This window comes from Daucus carota, chromosome 9, assembly GCF_001625215.2.
Source record: "Daucus carota subsp. sativus chromosome 9, DH1 v3.0, whole genome shotgun sequence".
NCBI lineage: Eukaryota > Viridiplantae > Streptophyta > Magnoliopsida > Apiales > Apiaceae > Daucus > Daucus carota.
In genome coordinates, this window is record NC_030389.2 from 28,484,906 (window position 1) to 28,506,608 (window position 21,703).

The following is a 21,703-nucleotide window of genomic DNA, read 5'->3' on the forward strand; positions in this document are numbered from 1 at the left end:
TTTGAGTCTTTGCCAATTGACAAGATGTCCTCAGGGATATAATCTTTCTTGTCTTTTGGAACCATCTTCTGAGGTTCATCTGCAATCCCAACAGAGAGCTTGGTGGGCATATGTGGTCCATCATAGATCCTGTCAAGGTATTCTTGATCGACAGAGTCTAGAAATATAATCATTCTCTCTTTCCAGACTGGATATTCAGATGCCTTAAGGACTGGAACTCTAAAAGACGAAGCTTGTGATTTTTCAGACATGATTGTGATTAAGATCTCACTGTAGTTATCTTAACAGAGCTGACTCTGATACCACTTGTTAGGTCCTATAAACTCACTATATAAGTTGATATAGTGAACACAATCAATAACACAGTATGACAATATAAGAGATTGAAAGCAGTAAACTCTTATTCACAAAGCTTGAATGGTTACAAAAACTCTCTCAGTGATTTATATATTATCACTGAGAGCTGCTAGGGTTCTGTAAAATATACTCGATAACTCAACTCATATAGAGTAACCCTAATCTGTGTTTATATAGACACAGTTACAAAATCAATCTCTGATTTGATATCCTATAAATCAGCTATGTATTCTATCAATCAAAGATTGCTACTGTTTTCTGTTTAGTTTCCATAGTCAGCAAATCACTCCTCTGCTTCTATCCTTCCTTGAAGTATATCCGCTTCTGAGCTCTTTCCACGTGTAAACTCTGACGAGTCTTGACTATGTAAACTCTGATCAGACTTTATCAAACTCTGGTCAGACTTTATTAAACTCTGATCAGCTTCCAGCTTAAACTCTGATCACTCCTGTTCTAAAACAAACTTTAAGAACATTAGTAATCATCAATTATATCTAACACATAATATCTTTGAATATGTAAAATTCATTTTTTTATCAAAGACTGATCGCTGTCGCCGAGTGACGCCTCACACTTGAATAGAGCAGTAATGGAGTATTCTGCATAATCAGCTAATGTCGCTTCCTCTTCTTCTTCATTTGCCTCTTCAAGTTTTCTGTAGAAAAAAAAAATTCAACCTGCAAGATGCAAGATAGATGGTTTGGGTGAGTTTTCACTTGCAACAACCTTCACAAAAAAATGGCTAAGATCCAAGGATCTTTTACAAACTACATACAATCTATGCTCTCGATAAAACCATCCTTGCTAAAATCCAGAAGAGACAACCGATGACACCACGCATCTGTAAGACCATTATTGCTAAAATCCAGAAGAGACAATCAATGTTTTGTTTCCCTTTGTTATTTGCAGATACCAATGTCTACATATCGCATAAGTGAATCAATGTCACAAAAGGCAACACAAAATCCCTAAACAAAATAGGCAAATATATTTAAGCGCCGCTTCTTTGATGGGCTGCAGACAGTTTACCATCATTGGGAAAGAAAATAGGCAAATATATTTAAAAGAGCAATCAAGTAAAATCAATAAAAAAATTGTACATATATAAAAAGCCAAAACAAATTCTTAAACAAAATAAAGAGCAAGCTCAGCAATTAAATGCTAACTAACGTGGTGATCAATTCTTGGATCGGTCAAAATGAGGAGACGGGGCTCACTAAACGATGTCTGCAACTGATTAGTAAAAGTATCAGGAGTGTGAAGTCCAGCAATAGCATTGACACCCGTGTACCGAGCAATAACAATGACTCTGGCTGCCATCTGAAGCTTCTCCCATGTCTTCCCAAATTGATAATATAAATACCAACTAACTGAAATACACCTAATCAAGCCAACGCGATAAACTATCTAATCACTCTATATCCTACTAAGATCAACACAGATATACAAAACATTTAATCAATATCAACACAGATATACAACTCTTGCAAAGAAATTGTTTCAGCAATAAACTAAAAACTCCCATGCGATCTTTACTCAAGTATACATATATGAGGGATATAATTGCCGGTCAGAAAATCTTCATTCTATGGTTTCTCGTATTGGTGTTGAGGTTTCAACACAGCAAGGTTTCAGTTTTTAGTAATAAAAGTTAGTTTCTTTCTCAGGCAAACACAAACCAACCAAATCAAAAGTTATGAAAACAAAATGAACTACGTAGTGCATACCACCATGTAAATTTCTACTGATAATCATACGAAGTACTGTACCTTGCAAAATGAATAAACTTTTACAGGGCATATAAGAAACTTGTTCAGGATTAGTCCAGTTCTCCAGAATGGCCGGTTTGCCATGTTTCCCAAGCACCTTATTGTCTGTAAACACCAGGTGTAGCATTAATTTGTTCCAAATACAAAGAAGTGTCATCTTATCAAAGGTCTGCAGATTTTCAGTAAAAACAGACTAAAATAAGATCCCCGAGACATAAATATATATAAGCATATACAATATAATCAACTTGCTAATCAATACCCACATATTCAAATACAAAAGTTACCTGAATAGTGATATATTCATCGATCTTGTTCTTTTGGACAACTCATCAAACAGTTTCCGGACAAAATTCAACTGCATTAAATAAATAAAATTTGAATGATAAAACAATATAAGTTTTAAATGGATATCTGCCAAAGTAATATTTTCATACCCTGAATCATAGAAGCCAAGAATCGTCATTACCTGAAATCCGAAAAGAGACAACGTAATCAGAAACAAAAGTACCCTGTAGTAACAAACATAAAAGTAAAAGTCCATCACATCGATTATTATATAAATGGAACAATTGAAGATAGCCAATCAATGAATCAAACAAAATGGATGATAAACTAAATCATGTAGTAACAAACATAAAATGATACATACAGAATGATAAAATTATCAAACTTTTTCTCTGAGACAAATCATCGAGCACTTTATCTGCCAGCAACCTATGCCAGAATTTAATAAACCATTAATCATGTGTTAAAAATAGAAGTGGATATAGCCTAAGAATGTAGGTTACGATTTTCATGATCAGTATACAAAATCTCACGAAATAAAGCCTAAAAAGAGGAGAAGAAACACCAGGATTGTATTGATCGTCTCCCTGTAAACCAAAATGAATACACAGTCATAAAAAGTTTACAAAAGAGAACAAAGCAGCCTGAATTAACAGCAAACATTATCTACGGACGGCCAAAGATAGAGTAATGGGAAGAGAAATAGAAAGTGTACCTGGAAGTAGCTTTGAAAAATTGAAAATAGATATTTGAAATCAAAGCTTCTCGCGGAAGTTTGGTAAGAGGAGAGGAGTATCAGCTTGTGGACACGCGACCCAGCGTAAACGAAGCAGTGGCATTTTTGTAATAAGGTGGAACTTTGAGGTGAAAGAATTAGGTAATGTGTCACTGTAGTAAACACGCAACAGACACTATAATATAAAGAGATGAGACTAAAGTTAGTCATTTCTGGCAATTAACAATCCTGTACACTCAAATCGAGACACTATATAAGGCCAAAATCAGTTGTACTGGCAGTCACTTCCAAAATGCCATTGCACCAAGAGAGGCCGTTGGAACACCATAACCCTTCAAGCAACTCAAATCAACCATCGTTTACATAATCAAGCATAAATCACAAAAAAAAACAGAATTTGTACCCTAAACCTAATTTTGTGCAAATTAGGGAAAACTTTAATTTGAACGGGTGCAATTAAATTGGGGGTATACTTGCACATGTGGTTATTTATTTATTAGAAACACTCACCATAGTAAGAAATGGGTCCTTTGAACATAAATAAGTATCAATTATATTCACTATATATAAATTGAATAGGTAAGATAAAATATCTTCCCTTAACTAGGCTTGTGATTTCTCAATATCTCCTCCTCCTTGAATGTCCTCCTTCTCCTCAAATTCCTACTTTCCTCTCTCTCTCTCTCTCAATTTTCTTCCTCAATTTCTCTCTCTAACCTTTGAAATGTGGGTTGATCACTATTTACTAGCCTTTTTATAATACAAATTTTTAAAAATTAACAGATAGTTTGATTTATGTCCTAACATTTGTCCTTGATTGCAAACTTGTATATTAGGTTAAATCCTTTTAGAAAAATAAAAATTATTTTCTAATTATATGATTATCGAACACAATTCTTTCTTTTCCGTGTGTAATATATATTGATAAAAATACGCAATTTTCATTATTTATTCTTACTATTTAATAGCTGTAGCAAATAATTTTAATGACAATATGTAGTTGCTTTATCGAGTAAATAAAGCAAATAATATCTGTGTGCGACTATCTAAATATTTAGATTTGTTGCCACCGTTATTAATTTATAAATAATCCAATTAGCTAAACGCAATATACTTGTTATTGAGTATCTAGTAACCTCATAAATATATAATAACTAAAAAAAAATCACGCACAGTTATTATATATTTCCTCATCACGGTACTTATATAAATAACTAAATAAGTTATTAAATATTTCTTACGTTATTCTAATTTTAATCAAAGAGTAATAATGTTAATTTAATTGTTACTCGCCTCTATTTATGAATAGTAATTTTTGTGCAATTAAAAAATAAAGTTATTACTCGGCAAAAAAAAACAAAAAATAAAATTATTAGATATTAATTATAAGTACTTGAGAATTTGGGGTTGATACATCTCCATTGTAGTTTTTCCTTTTAACCAGATTTTGATAGACTATATATACTTGAATTATACTTAAAGTCAACACCCCAGATTCTGCATAGAATCAAAATCCTTAATAATCTATAAAAATTCATAAATTTAATTATGAATTCAGCATATATATCTCTTGTATCAATCAGAGGAAAGATTATATGTATGAAAGAATATGCAAAAAGTATTGTCCCTAGCTGTAAATTCCATGAGTACAGCTGTTTTATTCAATAACGGAGAAATCTCATATACCTTATTATCTTTTTAAACTTATACAAATAATAAAAATCACAAATTACAACTCATATATGCTCAACCCGCATTATATCATATAGTGCAACACGCTATATATATTATCTCTTTCATTGTTTAGTTCAGAGCAATAACATTTTCACAGGGATGAGTAATTCAAAATGCTTGGGTGGATCCTCATCTGCAGCTCCAGGGAGCCATGGAGGAGCTCCTCATTATTCGTTCAATTCTGATGGGTCTTTAACCACCAACGGTGTGCCAATGAATGCCATCAGCAATCATTCTGTAATGGAAACAGTTTTTCTTGAAATCCCTAATGGATTTGATGTCATAAGTTGTGTGGTGCAATTTGCACAGCAATTCGAGCTTTGTGTAACTGTGCTTACTGGCCACGGTCTCATTTCTGATGTTGATATTGCGTGTCCACCAGGTACAATCCGTCCCCCATGTGTTTCTACAAGCTTCCAGATAATTTCGTTATCTGGGACTTATAGTTATTTGAATGCTGCTTCTGGAGACATTATTAGTTCTTTCCATGTGCAATTTGTAGATGCTGCAGGTAATGTTATGGGAGGACGGATTAACTCTCAGATGAAAGCAGCAAGTACTGTTAAGCTTGTTCTTGCCGTTTCTCCAGAAGTCTGATGTTTTCATTCTATTATCTCTAGTGTTGTTCTGCACTGCAAGAGATCGGCTAGCCATGTACTCTGATAAACTATCCAGTTCAAATAAATCATTTTCAAATATTTATTCCTTATGTTTTTCCTGACATACACTTTTCCTTGTAGGCATGACTTTATTGTTGCAATGTATTAGTTAATTATTTCATTTCGTATACACACTGAAAATACATTTGGAAATTAATTATAAGTTACATATATATATATATATATATATCAATGAAATAAAATAAGAGAATAAGGAAGGCCCTGTTCGGAAGTTTGAGGTTTGGGCAAAAATTAGAGGTTTGAGGTGGTTTAGAGGTTTGACCACTAGAATCCGCTAATTTTAGTGTTTGGTAGTTAGCGGATTGAAATAGAGGTTTGGGTCCAAAAAGCTAATTTTCAAAAAGCTACTTTGAGGAGCTTTTTGGATTAGAGGTTTTGGTTTGTGTCAGAAAAAGCTAATCAATCAGCTATTTACCAAACATTTTTACAAGAAACAGCTAATCCAATCCGCTAGTCAAAACATCTAATTCAATCAGCTAGTCAAAACATCTAATTCAATCCGCTAACAGCTAACCGCTAATTCCCAAACAAGGTCTAAGATATATCCGGGGTGGCTTTTCATAAAATGACTTGGCATTATAAAAAATTGTGCAAATTACAATACCAAACAAACTTTAACTCATTAGTTTGTTGATTCTTATATATACACACACGTATATTTTTTTGTTGTCCCTGCTATGAAATTAGAGGAGAGGAGGGGAAATTAGGGACTAGAGCAATGATGAAGACATGAGAAATTAGCCTGTTCCGAAAGTATCTTATAATCAGTCTTTGCATCTTACCATGAAAATGGTTACGTCAGTGCAACTAGTTATGGATGTTAAATGCACAGTCTTTTATATAAAAATTAAGAGTCGTAGGAATGTACTCGCCTTGCAATATGCCTTTGCACAGGTAACACAGCTGGCTCTGACCTTCCCAGAAAAATTCAATTCTCTCATTTGGACATATATAGATGTTAAGTAACTCCATGTTCTTTTCTCGAGAAAGGTATTGAGAGAAATAGCATATGTTCTTGCACAAGATGGAGTGTATAGTATTATCGTTTATGTAATGCACCGATTTGAGTGGACAATAGTGAAATTCTTTTAGTATGTATTCTTCACGTTCTTCACACTGATATACTCCAATCTTTTTGGAATGATAACTGTCGTGGTGACTCCCAATGCCGACAGTGTTGCAATCATTGCTGCTCCATTTTTTGCAAAATTATAGAATATTATTTCAGAATTTTTATCATCCCTCAGCCAGTAAGTTCTTTGATAGTACTCTTGAGCATGTATATACACTTTTGAGAAGCATGAAAATGTAAGTAATGCTTAAGCAAGCCATTTTTCTATATAATTTGTGACTGCAGAAATTGTCAGTGTACGTGGTGGAGCTGATAGTTATGGTTATGTCTTTTCTTTTAATGTTTTACATTTATTTTTTGCTTCAGCGAGGTACCTTGTTAAATACAAAAAGCCATCAAAAGTCATCACTCTTTTATGATCGGTAATAGTTGCCATATTTAATATGCATGAATTGTATTATGTAACACTACGCCATATATGGCCTTCAACAACATCAAAAAAATGATGCAATAACCCCCAAATATGTTGCCATAGCCCGAAAATGGGCTATTGCAACATAAAATTTAAATTGCTTTTTTCGATGTTGCCCTAGGCTTCTATTGCAACATAATGGTTACCTACTGCAACACGGGATTTTCTGTCACAATAGACCGCTATTGCAACATCTGACTACCTTATAGCAACAAATATTTTATGTTACGTTAGACCTCCTTATTTTAAAAAAAACCGGGACCCATTTGTGGGTCCCACATGTGGGCCCCACTTCTGGGTCCACAGTGCCACGTGTCAGTCCAGTGGCTGACACGTGTCTCTACCGGATGGTGACACGTGTCTCTATCGTCTGGCGACACGTGTCACTACGTGATGGAGACACGTGTCTCTACCATATGGAGACACGTGTCAGTCCCCCATATGGACACCTGTTATTCAACTGCAACATAGTAGTTATGCAACTGCAACATTTTCTTATACAACTGCAACATAGATATGAGCTAGTGCAACATTAAAGAGAACTTTATAACATTTTATTACCACAAGCTGCGACATTTTATGAATCAATGGCAACATTTTTTCATGAAACAAATTGAAAATATACTGCTTAAAATATTAAAATTCATAATAAATCCAACCAATTCAACATCTACAAACCAAAATAGCTACACAAGTTCAACCAAATCCAAGCAGCTACCAACTCCAACCAAATCCACAATTCACCAACTCCAACCAAATGCACAATTCACAATTCAGCAAACTAAAACAAAAGAAATGACCAAATCCTTAATTTACCAACTAGTTGATGACCAAAATATACCCAAAAGCAGGAAATAGGTTAATACTATTACTACTGGAGATGGAGACAACATGGAGAACCTAGCAGCTACCACCGCCAGTTATAGGCGTACCATTTTCATCATCACTCGAAGCTGGTGGACAAAAATCCTCCATATTAATTTTGATGCCTGGGTTTGCCTCCGCAATTTTTTTAAGCGCCAAGGTCAAGTTTTGTTGGACCTTCTTGTTTACTTGAGCATCCACTTCTTCTTGGACTTGCTTGCTCACTGATTCCTTGACATCATCGGCCAAACTTTCCTTGATCTTACATGCCAGGTCTTCCACGTAACTATTCCTTGAACTTGTACTGCGAGGGACTTTGGCTGCATTTGGACACCTCCCGTAAAGCCAAGTCTTCCCATGCTTCTTGCCACCAGAAAGTAGTAGCTCATCAGTGCCATCTCCTGATATTTTGATTTGTTTTTCGATATCGTCCTACAAAACAGAAATGCACATGGAAAATATACTTGAAATGAATACACATGAAACTGCCATCATATTAAACAAGTTGATGGGTCGTTTGGCTTAAATTAAAACAAAGTGACTTAAAGTAAAAAAGATAAATATTTATAGCAAGAAACTGTACAAATAATGTAGAAGATAATGAGCAAGATTAGGCCTATTTATTTTTAACATAATGTTCAGACTCTTAATGCAATCTGATTTTCGTACATTTTCAATTAGATGAGGACTGAAAAATGGAGGAGTAACATGTATATTATGATTTTCGCTTTCATATAGCAAAACTACAAGTACTTACTAGTTAAGATGGATCATGGGGGTCGTTTGGCTAATATTGAAACAGTGACTTTTTAAACTAAAAAAGATACACATGGACAATATACTTGAAATGAAAAGATAATTAAATTGACAAATGCACAAATGTACAAGACTCTGAAAATAAAATACTCACAACTTTCTCTGAGATTTTTTTGGTATCAGTCTTGTACTCGCGGCCAGGATTTCGCTTGCGAGTTTTGACAAAAACTTCTGCATCCGATGGTGCAGTACCATCAGCCTCCTTTATCTAGTAAGATTTAAGCAAACATGAGTACACAATTTTTTATGTTTAACTGACTTATAATTTTAAAATATATATCTATGCTTGACAGGGCATTGCATATAAATTGAATGTAACCTGCGACTAATCTTTAATATGACATACCATTTCATTTCGAATTTGTGCCAAACTCCTTGGACCTGCAGTGTGCGTCTCCGCATATTTGCTACGACTTCTTGCATTTTTTCTTGCTTTATACTATAAAAACAGGACATAAATAAATTAATGCAAGTCGAATTTGTAACCAAAATAAACTTGTAGTTTAATTTCATAATGCCACCTGAATACTCTCGTCATTCCAATATGCGAGGAGCATTTTGAAATCTCCAGTGGAATATCATCGGGCCTATGTTCAAGCCTTTCTTCATCAGTTGGATATGCTTTGTAATGTGCCTCCTTAATTCTACTTTTTCGGCATCTCCAAGATGCATGAATGGTATCCAGCACCCAAGTTTCACATTCATCAGGTATAGTATACCTTTGCTGAAAATAATGGACAAGGACCATTGCAGATGAGATGATCATAGATAAGATCGTGACTCTGCCACTTGATGTTCTTGCACTTTTTGCAAGGGCAGGTCATCTCATCACCAACAGCAAATTTGGGGAAGGCATTTAGCAAAAATGCCTTTACACCCGTAATGTACTGTTCACTATATTTGGGGAGATGGGTCCAAGTTTCCTCAGCATCCATCACTACAGGTTATTAACTTATAATATTAGCATTTTATCCAATTATTGACTTTATTAATTAAAAGAATAATTAGTTAGTAATACATGTTCCTAATTTCTACTTAGATATAGTCTGAAATTAAGATTAAATAGATTAAGTACATATTATTTTATGAAGATTATTAAATCTACTTACGCACATCTCACGATTCCCAGATTCCTAAAATATATAATGTCAATCCAAAGGTATGTGGGTTATAGATTACAAAACTACCTAATACACTGAACCATTAATAAATTGTTTTAAAGGCAATCTAACTTCTATTTTCCTTTAACTATATATAAAGTCTCAGATCACAAACAAAAGTACATAACAGACTTTAATTCATATCACCAAATCGCAGAGTATTTATAAGTTCTGCATTAATGGATTCACAACTCCGATTCATATATTTGTTTATCCAACTAAGCAAATTTGCTAAGCAGCCCAAAATGTATCACAAATCAGGCCATAAGCTCATTGGAACTCATCAATTCAAGCAATTATATACCACATTCAATTCAATCCAAAATAAAATCAAGCAACAACTAAGAGAAAATCAATAATAAAATTCAAGAATACAACATTACTAAACTAAATAATTACTGTAAATCCTTCAATAATACACAACATTACAAAATTATATGACTTCAGCCAACATAGACTCTAAGAGGGGGGAGAGTGAGGGGAGAGTGAGGGAGAGAGTGAGAGAGGGTGAGAGAGAGAGTGAGAGAGGGAGAGAGGGGGAGGGGGAGAGAGAGAGAGAGAGAGAGAGAGAGAGGGAGAGAGGGAGAGATTGAGAGTGAGAGAGGGAGAGGGAGAGAGACAGATAAAATCACAGCACAAAAGCTACATACATTTATATATAAAATCAAAAATAAAGCATGCATTCAAAGTGAACAAGAAAAGGATTATAGCGATTGTACCTTAAATCGAAGCAAATCGAAGCTAGCCCTAGTTCCACTAAAGACCCAATTCAATCCTAGCCCTAGAAAAGAAATACACAAAATTAAGAACATAACCTCAGTGAAAAGCAAAATAAACTCAAAATAAGTAAAAGGAACCGGAAGCCCTAATTTTGTCGGCGAAGAAGCTCTCAATCGAAGCCCCGGTTGAACCTGAAACCCCGATTTTACCTAATTAGAGGTGACTTTAAGCAGCGAAGATGGTGTTTTTGAGCGGATAGGTGAGTTTGAGCGGTGGAGAGGTGAGTTTGAGCGGAGGTTTTTGAGTGGAGGTGAGCTTGAGCGGAGGTGTGCGAGAGTGTTTTGTCTGTGCGACTTGTGTCTGTGAGAGGGTTTTGTCTCTCGAAATGAAACAAGGGGGGAAGTTTGCCGCTCAGTGTTTTCAGCACGCGGCAACTCCCAATTTTTTTTGTTTATTTTATATTTTAATAATTCATTTTATTTTCAATTTCTTAATTATATACAATTACAAACACATTATGTATTTAATATTTTTAATATTTTTAATATTTTTAAAATTTTAATTCAGTTTATTTGTAAGTTTATTATAAATAATTAATTAATTTAAAATTTTTGTTATTCTAAATAAAGTTAATTATTTGGAAGAGATGAAATTAATATTAATTTTACATTCTCAAATTAAGTCTTTTCATGTTTTATATATTATATTTGATAAAAAAATCATTGAAAAGTATTTTAGTTTTATTCTATGCAAATTTTATTGTTATATTGCAAATAATTATTTTAGTAATACTCTATGCAACACATAATTTTGGCTATTGCAACATCATATGGACATGAATGGTTAACGTTGCGGTAGGTATGGATTAGTGACTCTAAGGCAACATAATTTTGCAACACTCGCGTTCATACCATTGCGATAGGCCATATATGGCGTAGTGTAATAGATTGTATATGCACATATATATCACAATCATATTTCCAACAAATGTTGGATTAAATATGCTTTAGTTAAGGCATATGTGTTCAAAATCTGCTATCATTATTTCTCCAGTCATATCAACTCGGCACTCACCTTCACCAACAAATATTGTATCACTTTTTATTTTTTTCATCAAATTTTAAATTGTCCTCGTATTTACAGAGATTGTGTGCTCGTATACATCGCGGTGTATTATTCTTTTCTTCGACGTGAAGTTTAAGTATATTATTCTATTTAGATTCCAAAGTTTGTCCTTGTAATATTGAGAAATACCAAAAATAACTATCGAAGAAATACATTGTGTGAAATACCAAATATCACTATAGGAGAAATGTCAGAAGTTGTCGTTTTTTTATGATTTGTATTAATTTCCATATTAATATGCATGATTGTATTATATAGTAGATTCTATGTGCACATATAAGAATCATTTGGTGACAATGATGCATGTCAAATTTCCAACAAATGTTTGATTAACTTTGCTTTAGTTGAGGAATTTGTGTTCAAAATCTGCCATCGTTATTTCTGCCGTCATTATCTACTCGGGGCTCACCTTCATCAATAAATATAGTATCACTCTTTATGTCTTCATCAAGTTTTAAACTGTGCTCATATTTACAAAATCATTTGAGGTGTATTGTTCTATTCTTAATCGTGAAGATTGCAGATGTATTGTTTTATTTAAATTGGAAAGTTTGTTTATGTAATACTAGCCTTTAACCCCGTGCAAAGCACAGGCGGGTATATGATTCGTAATTTATTAATTATAATTTCATTCTTAACACCATTTTATTAGTATTTTAGTATTAATGAATTGGATTTTAGTTAAATTATATTAACCAACTCGTTATATCTTCTAATGGAAATTTAGCTTTCACAATTTATTATCTATCTATAAATATTTTTCTATATTAATATGTGACAGTTTATTATTCAATTTAAATCAAAATTTTCATATTTCATATATCTTCATATGTTACGTAATGGCTCGTGTTTGTAATGAAATAGAATACGTAAGTGTTAAATTTCGAGTAGAATACGTTATAATTAAAAAGTAGCGTCTTTAATTATTTATATGTATTTTAGACAAAAGATATTCAAAATTGTATATTTATGATTAGTTATACGTTTATCTATAAGTAATTTTTAATATTAATATATGTTATTAACAGTAGTTTCACCTTTTTTTTAACTAATTATAAATTATATTTAAAAAGATATTAATATACATAAGGAGTGTTTTTAGTATATGAAACTGTTTAATAGATATCTACTTGTACGACTTTTAGTTTTACCAAACCAAAATTTTGTAGGACTACAAATTATACCTATGTTGGCTTTTTATAGTATAGTAGAGATGGATTCATGTTTTCATGTATTATTTCGATTATTTTTAAAGTTACATGAAATGTTTCGAATGATTTTCTACAAGAAAATATGTGCATAGAACTCGGAGATAAATCATGGAGCAACTTTAAAAGCAAATAAAAATCAAGAACGATGTGATTTATATTAAAGAAGTAAATAAACACAATGCAACCAAGGAAAGAAATAAAAAATCATTGATGGGTAAAAATATATATAGCATTGGGAATTTTTTGGATGTGAATATGAGCCGATACACGAACCCAGAACATTTTTAATTAAGATTACGTGTATTAAAAATCATTAATATTGATGAGAGGTTTTATATGTGCGTGTGTATTTTATATTGTTAAGTAAAATATATCTTAAAAATATGTAATATGATCTTTTCATTCAATTCGTGGGGAGCGCGTATTTTTTCCTTCCTTGGTATAGAATATAAGTAAATAACCTATAACAAGTCAATAATTTTTGCAAAGCGGACACACTTAAAGAATAAATCTATAGCTATTATATATCAAAATTTTGTATTAAAATATGTTTGTTTCGAGTAGACTCTAGACATCACCTATTCATGTGCTATTTATGTGTTGTAGTACTTTGGCATCATTTGTAGTATTAGAATTTACGCTAGAAGTCTTTTATCAGATTTTGTGACAGCACTTCTTATCAAAATGTATAAATGAAGGATCAACCTTGACATTATTCAAAGAGGGTTTAAGTTTATGATAAGCATAATATAATCTTTACAACGTATAAATAGAATGCCAAACACGGCCACAGTGAAAACAAAGGTTATGTGGCTTAAACTTCTCTACATTCCTCATTTAGGAGCAACAGAGTTTATCTCTTTATTCTTCCCCCAATAAATGGCAAGATTGTTAGTATAATTACCAAAATTATGACATTAGCAATTGGAATTGACATATAGTTATCACTCCTTTTTATGCCTACTTTATCATTCATGTTCTTCCTAGGAACCTTAACTTGTTTCACATTTTTAACCTCTTTGAACTTATGCTTAAGTTGTTTCTAAGACATTAATTCAATATTAACATATTTGACTTTTTCCAATTTTTTTTCCAGAGTTTAAATTTGTTTTAACTTTTAAGGTAGAACCTTCCTCAATTACTGGTTTAGGCTCTTCAAATTTTGGGACAAACCTCACATGATTAATCTTAGGCTTTGAAGCTTTTTTGTGAATTAATTTTGGTTTCGTAGTCTCAACTTTTTTTTTCTTGGTTGGTTTATAAATTATCTGAGTAACCTAGTCCTTCTTTCCAACAGCCACTCCCTAAGATATTCAGAGTTGATTTTCGAGAATTAGTCGGGTTTAAGTTGATATAATAATCACAATACAAACTATGATACCTTTCGCATGTATAAATAGAATGCCAAACACTGTCACAGTGAAAACAAAGGTTATGTGGCTTAAACTACTCTACACTCGTGATTTAGGAGCAACAAAGTTTATATCTTTATTCGTCCCACAATAAATAGCAAGATTGTTAGTATTACCACATTTATGACATTTCTTCCTAGGACCAATTGGTATTGGCATATAGTCATTTCTTTTCTTAACATCTAGAATTTCAAATTTTATTCTCTTATTCTCTAAAGTCTGATCTCTAAAGCTAACATCCATGTTTTCAAGCAAAATTCTTAACTCAACAAGGATGGAGTAGGTACCTTCATCTCAGAATTTTTTGAGCTATTTTCAACATTTACCATCAAGGCATAGTTCACCTCCTTATCAGAATCTGAAGTGTCAGCCAGATCCATCTTCTTTGTGATGAAATCTTGACATTCCTTTATTGCACTCAAGTGCAAAGTGTCCCTTTTTAACACCGTTGTAACATTTAATCTTGGACTTGTCCACTTTCCCAGATCTGCTTACTCTTCCCTCAGCGTTTCTCAAATTCTTTTTTTTAGAGTTGGAATCACTCTCAGGAAACTTTTAACCCTTCTTGAAGTTCTTTATAAGTCATCTTCTTGAAACTCTTCACCATCAAGGCAGCAAGTTGCATCACCTCACTTTCACTGTTTTCATCATCAGAATCTGTGAGATTATCAGAGTTTGAGCCATCATCAGAGTTTGATGACTCATTATCAGATTTTGTAATTAAAACTAGCCTTTCCCTTCGAGTGCCTCTTATTTACAGAACCTTTTTCTAGTAACTTTTTCCACAATCTTCAAGGCAATTGACTTGGACTGGCCTCCAAGCCTATTGATTCTATGTTCCCCTCCGTGTCGTCGACTGCAGTTTTCTCGAGCGCTCTCTCTTTCCACCGCCTCTTACACTCCTCTCTTTCTCATCACTCTGTATCTTATTTTAATTATGCTTTTGATTTCTCAGTATCTCCTCCTTGAATGTCCTTCTTTTCCTCAAATTCCTACTTTCCCCCCTCTCTCTCAATTTTCTTCCCCAAGTTCTCTCTCTAAACTTAAAGGTGTGGGTTGATGTTGGTTTTGAATATAGGATTCTAGTATAGTTTAAGTATATAAAGAATAGAATAGAACATACCAAGGAATAGAAGAACTATTTTTCTGGGAATATTTGTTGTTCAGATATATTATCTCTTCCTCTTCAAGCTTCTCCATTTATAATAGGAGAATACAAACCATCATACATGAATTAAACTCATACATCTCTTCAGTTCAATGAATTACATTTATTCTCAAATATTAAAACCATCCTTCTAGAATATTTTCAGAAACTCAAGAGTTAGTTTATTTAACAAATTCCTCCCTTAAACTAACTCTTTTCGATCCTTCATTCCCATGAGCCTTTTGTAAGTATCCAGACGTGCTCTTATGATCATCCACATCTCCACACCAATCACTATCAGAGTATCCCACCAAATTGTAGTCTGTTGTACTAGAATAAAATAATCCCAGTGACTTTGTTCCTTGAATGTATCTCAGAATCCTTTTAATTACTTTCCAGTGCGACTGCTTTGGGTCCTCCATATATCTGCTTACAATACCAACACTATATGCAATATCAGGTCTAGTACATGTAAGGTACCTTAAGCTCCCAACCAAAGTTTGATATAAATTTGCATCCACCGAAGCTCCTCCCTCAAATTTAGAAAGTTTTGTTCCCAGTTCCATGGGTGTTGCTACTGGATTACAGTGTTCCATTCGAAATTTCTTTAGAATACTATTAGCATATGCTTCTTGAGAAATAAAAATACCTGACTTATCTTGCTTAACCTCAATGCCAAGAAAGAATCTCATCAAGCCCAAGTCAGTCATCTCGAATTCTTGAGTCATCTCCTTTTTAAAAACTTTAATCATCTCTTCATTGTTCCCCATAAAAATAAGATCATCAACATAAAGTGCAACAAGTAATATATTACCTTTCCTTTCTTTGACATATACAGCAGGCTCATAAGGACATTGCACGAACCCATTCTTCTTGAAGTAAGCATCAATACGAGTGTTTTATGTACGTGGCGCCTGTTTTAAACCGTATAGCACCTTATAAAATCTCAACACCATGTTTTCTTTTCCAGCTTGTACATATCCAGGAAGTTGCTTTACATACACTTCCTCTTCGAGCATGCCATTCAAAAATGCGGATTTCACGTCCATCTGGTAGATAGGCCATTTGTTTTGTGCTGCTTGAGAGACTAAAAGTCGTATTGTCTCCATTCTGGCCACGGGTGCAAAAAGCTCATCATAGTCTATCCCATCCTTTTGTCGGTATCCCTTTGCAACTAACCGCGCCTTATATCTTTCTACTTCTCCTTGAGCATTCATTTTCTTCTTATAAACCCACTTAACATCGATGGGCTTACAACCTTCTAGAGGTTCCACTAGTTCCCAAGTTTTGTTCTTTTCAATTGCCTTGATTTCTTCATCCATTGCATCCTTCCACTTCTTGTCTTTCACTCCTTCTTCAAAATTAACATTCTCTGCATCTGCCACCAAACACACCAGATGCACCTCATCTGTTGTTTGATATAAGTCTTGCAAACTTCGTATTCTAGGATTCCGGGGCTCATCCTCATTGACTTCGTCATCTTCAGGTGCATCAATATTTGCAGGTGAGATTTTAGAAATTGGAAATACACCTTGTGTTTCCGCTTCTGGTGCTTTACTCCAGTGCCATGCATCATCTTCTTGTATTTGAACATCCCGACTTACATCTACCTTCATAGTAACCGGGTCTAGAGGCCTGTAAGCTTTTGTTTTCTCATCATATCCAACAAATATATATTTTTTGCTCTTGTCCTCCAATTTTGTCCTTCTTTGATCCGGTACATGAGAGTATGCCAAACTCCCAAAAACTTTCAAGTGAGATACAGTAGGCTTCTTTCCATTCCACAATTCCTGAGGTGTTTTATCTCCCAAAATTGAGTGTACACGGCGATTCTGAATATACACTGCACACTGAACAGCTTCTGCCCATAGTTCCTTTGGCAGTTCCTTGCACTTTAAGATTGATCGAACCATGTCTAAGATAGTCCGATTTTTTCTCTCAGCCACGCCGTTCTGCTGTGGTGAATATGGGGCTGTTAGGAATCTTCTAATACCCTGTTCTTCACAGTATTCCGTGAAAGCATTTGATGTATATTCTCCTCCTCTATCTGAACGGAATGCCTTGATATTCTTTCCAGTCTTTTTCTCCACCAACATTTTGAATTTCTTGAATACTTTTAATGCCTCAGATTTTTCATTTAAGAAATAAATCCATGTCCTTCGAGAATAGTCATCAATAAATGTAAGAAAGTACCTCTTGGAGCTATATGACTTGGGTGTGATAGGACCACAAATGTCCGTATGCACCAACGTGAGAGGCTTTGTAGCACGATAGATGGCCTTCTTTTGGAAAGAATTTCTTGTCTTCTTTCCTATTACACAATCTTCACAAAAACTTCCTGAAAAATCCATGCTTGGAATTCCATGAACCATTCCTTTGTTTGACATCTCTTTTAGACCACCATAGTGTAGGTGTCCAAGTCTCCTGTGCCACAAGGTTGCTTTGTCCTCCATCTTTACTTGCATACAATTCTCCTGTATATTCCTCAAGTTTAATTTGAACATCCGATTATGAGACATTCCCACACGAGCTATTGTTCTGCCACTGTTAGGTCCAGATACGATTGTAGAAGGGGGGGTTGAATACAATCGTGACAAAATAATCGCGGAAGTGAATCTGATTGAATATAACTTGTTAATCAGTTTATAATTAATTAATATAACAATGTTTGAAGTCGTTATATAATTAATATGGTTCAGTTTTAATGCCCACTAAAGTTCGTAGAATAAATTCGACAGGGTATATTCTAGATTTAGTGATTAAAACAACCGGGTTATCAAAGCACAGAAAACTGTGGATATAACGATCAAGCAAGTTACGAACAACTTGAAAGCTTTACAAATGCTTTGAATATCAAAGTGATGAACACTAAAAATGAAGAATGCAATGCCATATTTATAGGCAAAGCATTGTACTTGTAAGACAATGCAAAGACAAGACAATCTAGAAAGGAAAGACAATTTAAAAGTCTTACAAAGCCATTTACACAGCAGAAAGACAATCCATAAGAAGGGCAAGACAATTGAACTTCGGTAGGACAATTAGAATTGTCTTGCAGGCATCCATTCGGCCAGACAATCAAGATTGTCTTGTAAGCATCCACTGAAATTGTCTTGGCTAGATCATGCATTCAGTCAGACAAATAATTGTCTTGCTGACTTCTTGATTTCTTCGGTAAGACAAAAGAATATTGTCTTGGCTGTTGCTTCAAATCTTCGGTCAGACAATCTAATTGTCTTGCTGGAATCATCACCATTCGGTAAGACAAAAACGTTTGTCTTGCTTTGGTTGCACTGCCACTTGGTTAGACAATTGAGATTGTCTTTCGGGTGTCTTTAATAAATGAAAGACATTTATTTGTCTTGGCAGATGGACTCCATTCGGTAAGACAATATCATATTGTCTTGCTGAGTGGTTTAGGTGTTACATAATGTAATATGTAATTTATATTAAATAGAAAATCATCCACTTAATTAAGTTAATTATATATATTCATAAATTAAATTAATTCGAGAGTGAATTAATTTAATAAATAAATTACATAATTAATATAATTATTTAAGAAGTGAAATAATAATCTATTAAATATTTAATCACCTATTCTTCAGTGGAACAGCCTCCTGTCTTCTTTAAACTTTAATAACTTCGTCTTGATCTGTCAAACGAACGAACTACCACTTCTGCTTGACTTCAAATATTTAATTTGAATAACTGATACACAGATGTACTGTCTGGTTCATCTGTATCTAGTTAAATCAAATATTCTCTGTCAAATAAACATTAAGAATTTGGTTTGTTCGTCGAGTCTTTGTCTTGTAAGCACATCTTCATTAAATGGAATCTTCTGATAAAATAAAGTATAGAAACTTTATATCTTCTGAACTCCTGGACGTGCCACAAAAGATTATTTGTGCACTGAGGCTTGAACATATTAATGAACTTCTTTCAGTGATGTGCAGCAGCATCCTGGAATTTATCTGACATATAATTCCCATAAATCATTTGACGTTCTTCGTACGGATTCCGATGACTTGCTATTTACGGAGCTTTCTTATCTGAGTTGAGTTGTACCTCTTTAAATACAAATAGGCTGAACATATGCCTTTCAATCTCCCCCTATTTGTTTGTTAACATAACATGCAAATTTCCTAGAGGATAACTCAACTAACAGATAAGACAAAGATTTGAACAAAGGAATGTAAATAGCAAAAGTTTATGGCTTTGCATTAAACATTAAACCATGATCATAAATAGATTACAAAAGGATGTTCTTTGAACATATCTAACAAATATCCTAATCAATCTATTTACTCAGAACGAGTGACTTCTCCTTCTTCAGCATCTGAACAGTGAATAATTGGAGTAGAAGGCTCATTCTGAGTAGGCTCTTCAGCTGCAGTGGATTCTCCACGCTTCTTTCTTTCACGAGCCAATGAAAGATGATATTGAACTTCTATGTCCACAGGGTCTTCGATGAAATCTGCTGGCTGAGATTGGTTGATATACTTCATCTTTCTGAAGTATTAATGTTGAATGTTTCTTCTAGTGCAGTAGTTCACAATCTCAGTATCAGCATCTGCTTTGGCCTTAGTAGCGAAGCCCTTGGTACGTAGAATTGTTGAAACAAGAACCATCTGATTAACATCATACTTAAGAAGATGTTGGTAGTCCAGGTAGAAGGTTCCAAACTTTCTCTCGTGAATGAACTTAACACAGTAGGGATTTCTGACAACTTGTGGACTGTTATGAATTGCACAATCCATAAGTCTGTCACGAAGGAGTTCATTCAGATTTGAGCTGCGTCTGATCTTGTTACGAATCACCCAGATTTCAGTTAGAGATAGAAACTTGAATAAATCAATTGAAACCCTGAATGTTCCGTTTCTCTGAGTAGAAATAATGATCTCCCATTCATTGAGAAGATTCTTGACACCAATAGTTATGTATTCTAACTCGAGAGCAAGAGCACGCATAAACATATCCTCATTAGAGTTAGCCTCTCTCAGCTCATAGATGAAAGATTTGAACTTACCATCATTGAAAGGTTCCCTTTGAGGTCCAGAGAAGATTTGCCTAGCAATATCCCAGCTTTCACCAACTTTTCTGGAGATATCCTCTCTCTTCTCCTTGCACTTTGCATCCCATATCTTCTGTTTCTCCAGCTTGACCAACTCATCAGTTGTCCTCTTCTCATCCACCAGTTTCTGTAGTTCCTGAAGCTTTGCTTTGCTAGCATCATGTTGAGCTTTAAACATTCTGACCTTTTCCATGTGCTCAGGGTCCACAGACTGATCTTCATTGAAAAGAAAGCTTTCCTCGAAACGACCTTCTTCCTCAGCTTCAAAATAAGCAGAATCAAATGCATCATCATCATCAACATCTTCAGGAATGTTGTCATAATCCTGATTAGTGAAGATGTTCTCAGATTCAGGCATTTTGCCTTTAGACTTTTCAGCTGCAGAAGAATCCTTTCCACTTGCTCCATCTCCACCCTTATCACTCCTATCAGTATCTCCATCCTTATTGCTCCTATCAGTAGCATCAGCATTGCTGTGATCATCTTTGTCATCCTTCTCCCCCTTAGTTGAGGGATCCTCTGGAGTAGACTGAGATGTTGACGGATCAATCTTTAAGTGTTGAACAACTTGAGCCAGAGTTTGCTCCAAGTTGTCAAGCTTTGTCAGACAGAGCTCCTGAGTCTTATCAAATTTGTCCATCCTAGAGTGAATGCCCTTTACATGATCATCCAATTCCTTTTTCAGAGAAGTAAAGGAAGGATCAACAACTTTCTCTTGCAGAGTCACCAGCTCTCCACTTCTGAATCTGGCATTCTCAGCATTCAACCTGTCAATCTCAGCTTTCAGAGCAGCCATTTGTTCCTGTAACAGATCTGTGTTGGTGTGTGCACTCACCTCACGAACACTCAAATATTTTTCACTATCCTCTCGTGCATGTGTTTCGCTCGGTGTTTGCCTGATTTCACTCGTAGTTTTCACACCGTCACCAGAACCTGTATATACAACCATAGTTCCCTGAGATGGAACTGTAGGAAGTGAAGGAACAAATTGTCCTTCAGATGCCTGTGAAGGCTGATGTACTTGCAGGTTGCCAAGTAGATCCTGATCCAAAAAGAAAGAGTG

At 34.4% G+C, this 21,703-nt stretch overlaps 2 protein-coding genes and 1 long non-coding RNA gene across 3 annotated transcripts; 1 reads left to right on the plus strand and 2 right to left on the minus strand.

The window, feature by feature from the left end:
- Window positions 1-471: 471 nt before the first annotated feature.
- On the minus strand, window positions 472-3,298 carry LOC108204120 (uncharacterized). The gene is made up of 7 exons (XR_010287707.1): window positions 3,130-3,298; window positions 2,948-3,001; window positions 2,564-2,843; window positions 2,414-2,484; window positions 1,528-2,231; window positions 1,133-1,276; window positions 472-1,034 (listed from the first exon to the last, which is right to left on the minus strand). It is a non-coding gene; the product is annotated as an uncharacterized LOC108204120 (long non-coding RNA).
- A 1,685-nt stretch (window positions 3,299-4,983) lies between these two features.
- LOC108204119 (AT-hook motif nuclear-localized protein 23-like) lies at window positions 4,984-5,481 on the plus strand. Its single transcript, XM_017373420.2, has one exon. It carries the CDS (start codon window positions 4,984-4,986, stop codon window positions 5,479-5,481), a length of 498 nt encoding a protein of 165 aa, XP_017228909.2.
- A 2,261-nt stretch (window positions 5,482-7,742) lies between these two features.
- Window positions 7,743-9,543, minus strand: LOC135149309 (uncharacterized). Its single transcript, XM_064084730.1, has 4 exons — window positions 9,310-9,543; window positions 9,135-9,227; window positions 8,883-8,996; window positions 7,743-8,404 (listed from the first exon to the last, which is right to left on the minus strand). Exons 1-4 carry the CDS (start codon window positions 9,343-9,345, stop codon window positions 8,009-8,011), a joined length of 639 nt encoding a protein of 212 aa, XP_063940800.1. The 5' UTR covers window positions 9,346-9,543; the 3' UTR covers window positions 7,743-8,008.
- Between the last annotated feature and the right edge of the window lie 12,160 nt (window positions 9,544-21,703).

Coding starts and splice junctions, on each gene's coding strand:
- LOC108204119 (XM_017373420.2), top strand. CDS start 4,984: ATGAGTAATTCAAAATGCTTGGGTGGATCCTCATCTGCAGCTCCAGGG.
- LOC135149309 (XM_064084730.1), bottom strand. CDS start 9,345: ATGCTCCTCGCATATTGGAATGACGAGAGTATTCAG. Junction 8,997..9,134: donor CACAAATTCGAAATGAAATG/GTATGTCATATT, acceptor AAATCTTACTAG/ATAAAGGAGGCTGATGGTAC. Junction 8,405..8,882: donor AAAAAATCTCAGAGAAAGTT/GTGAGTATTTTA, acceptor TCTGTTTTGTAG/GACGATATCGAAAAACAAAT.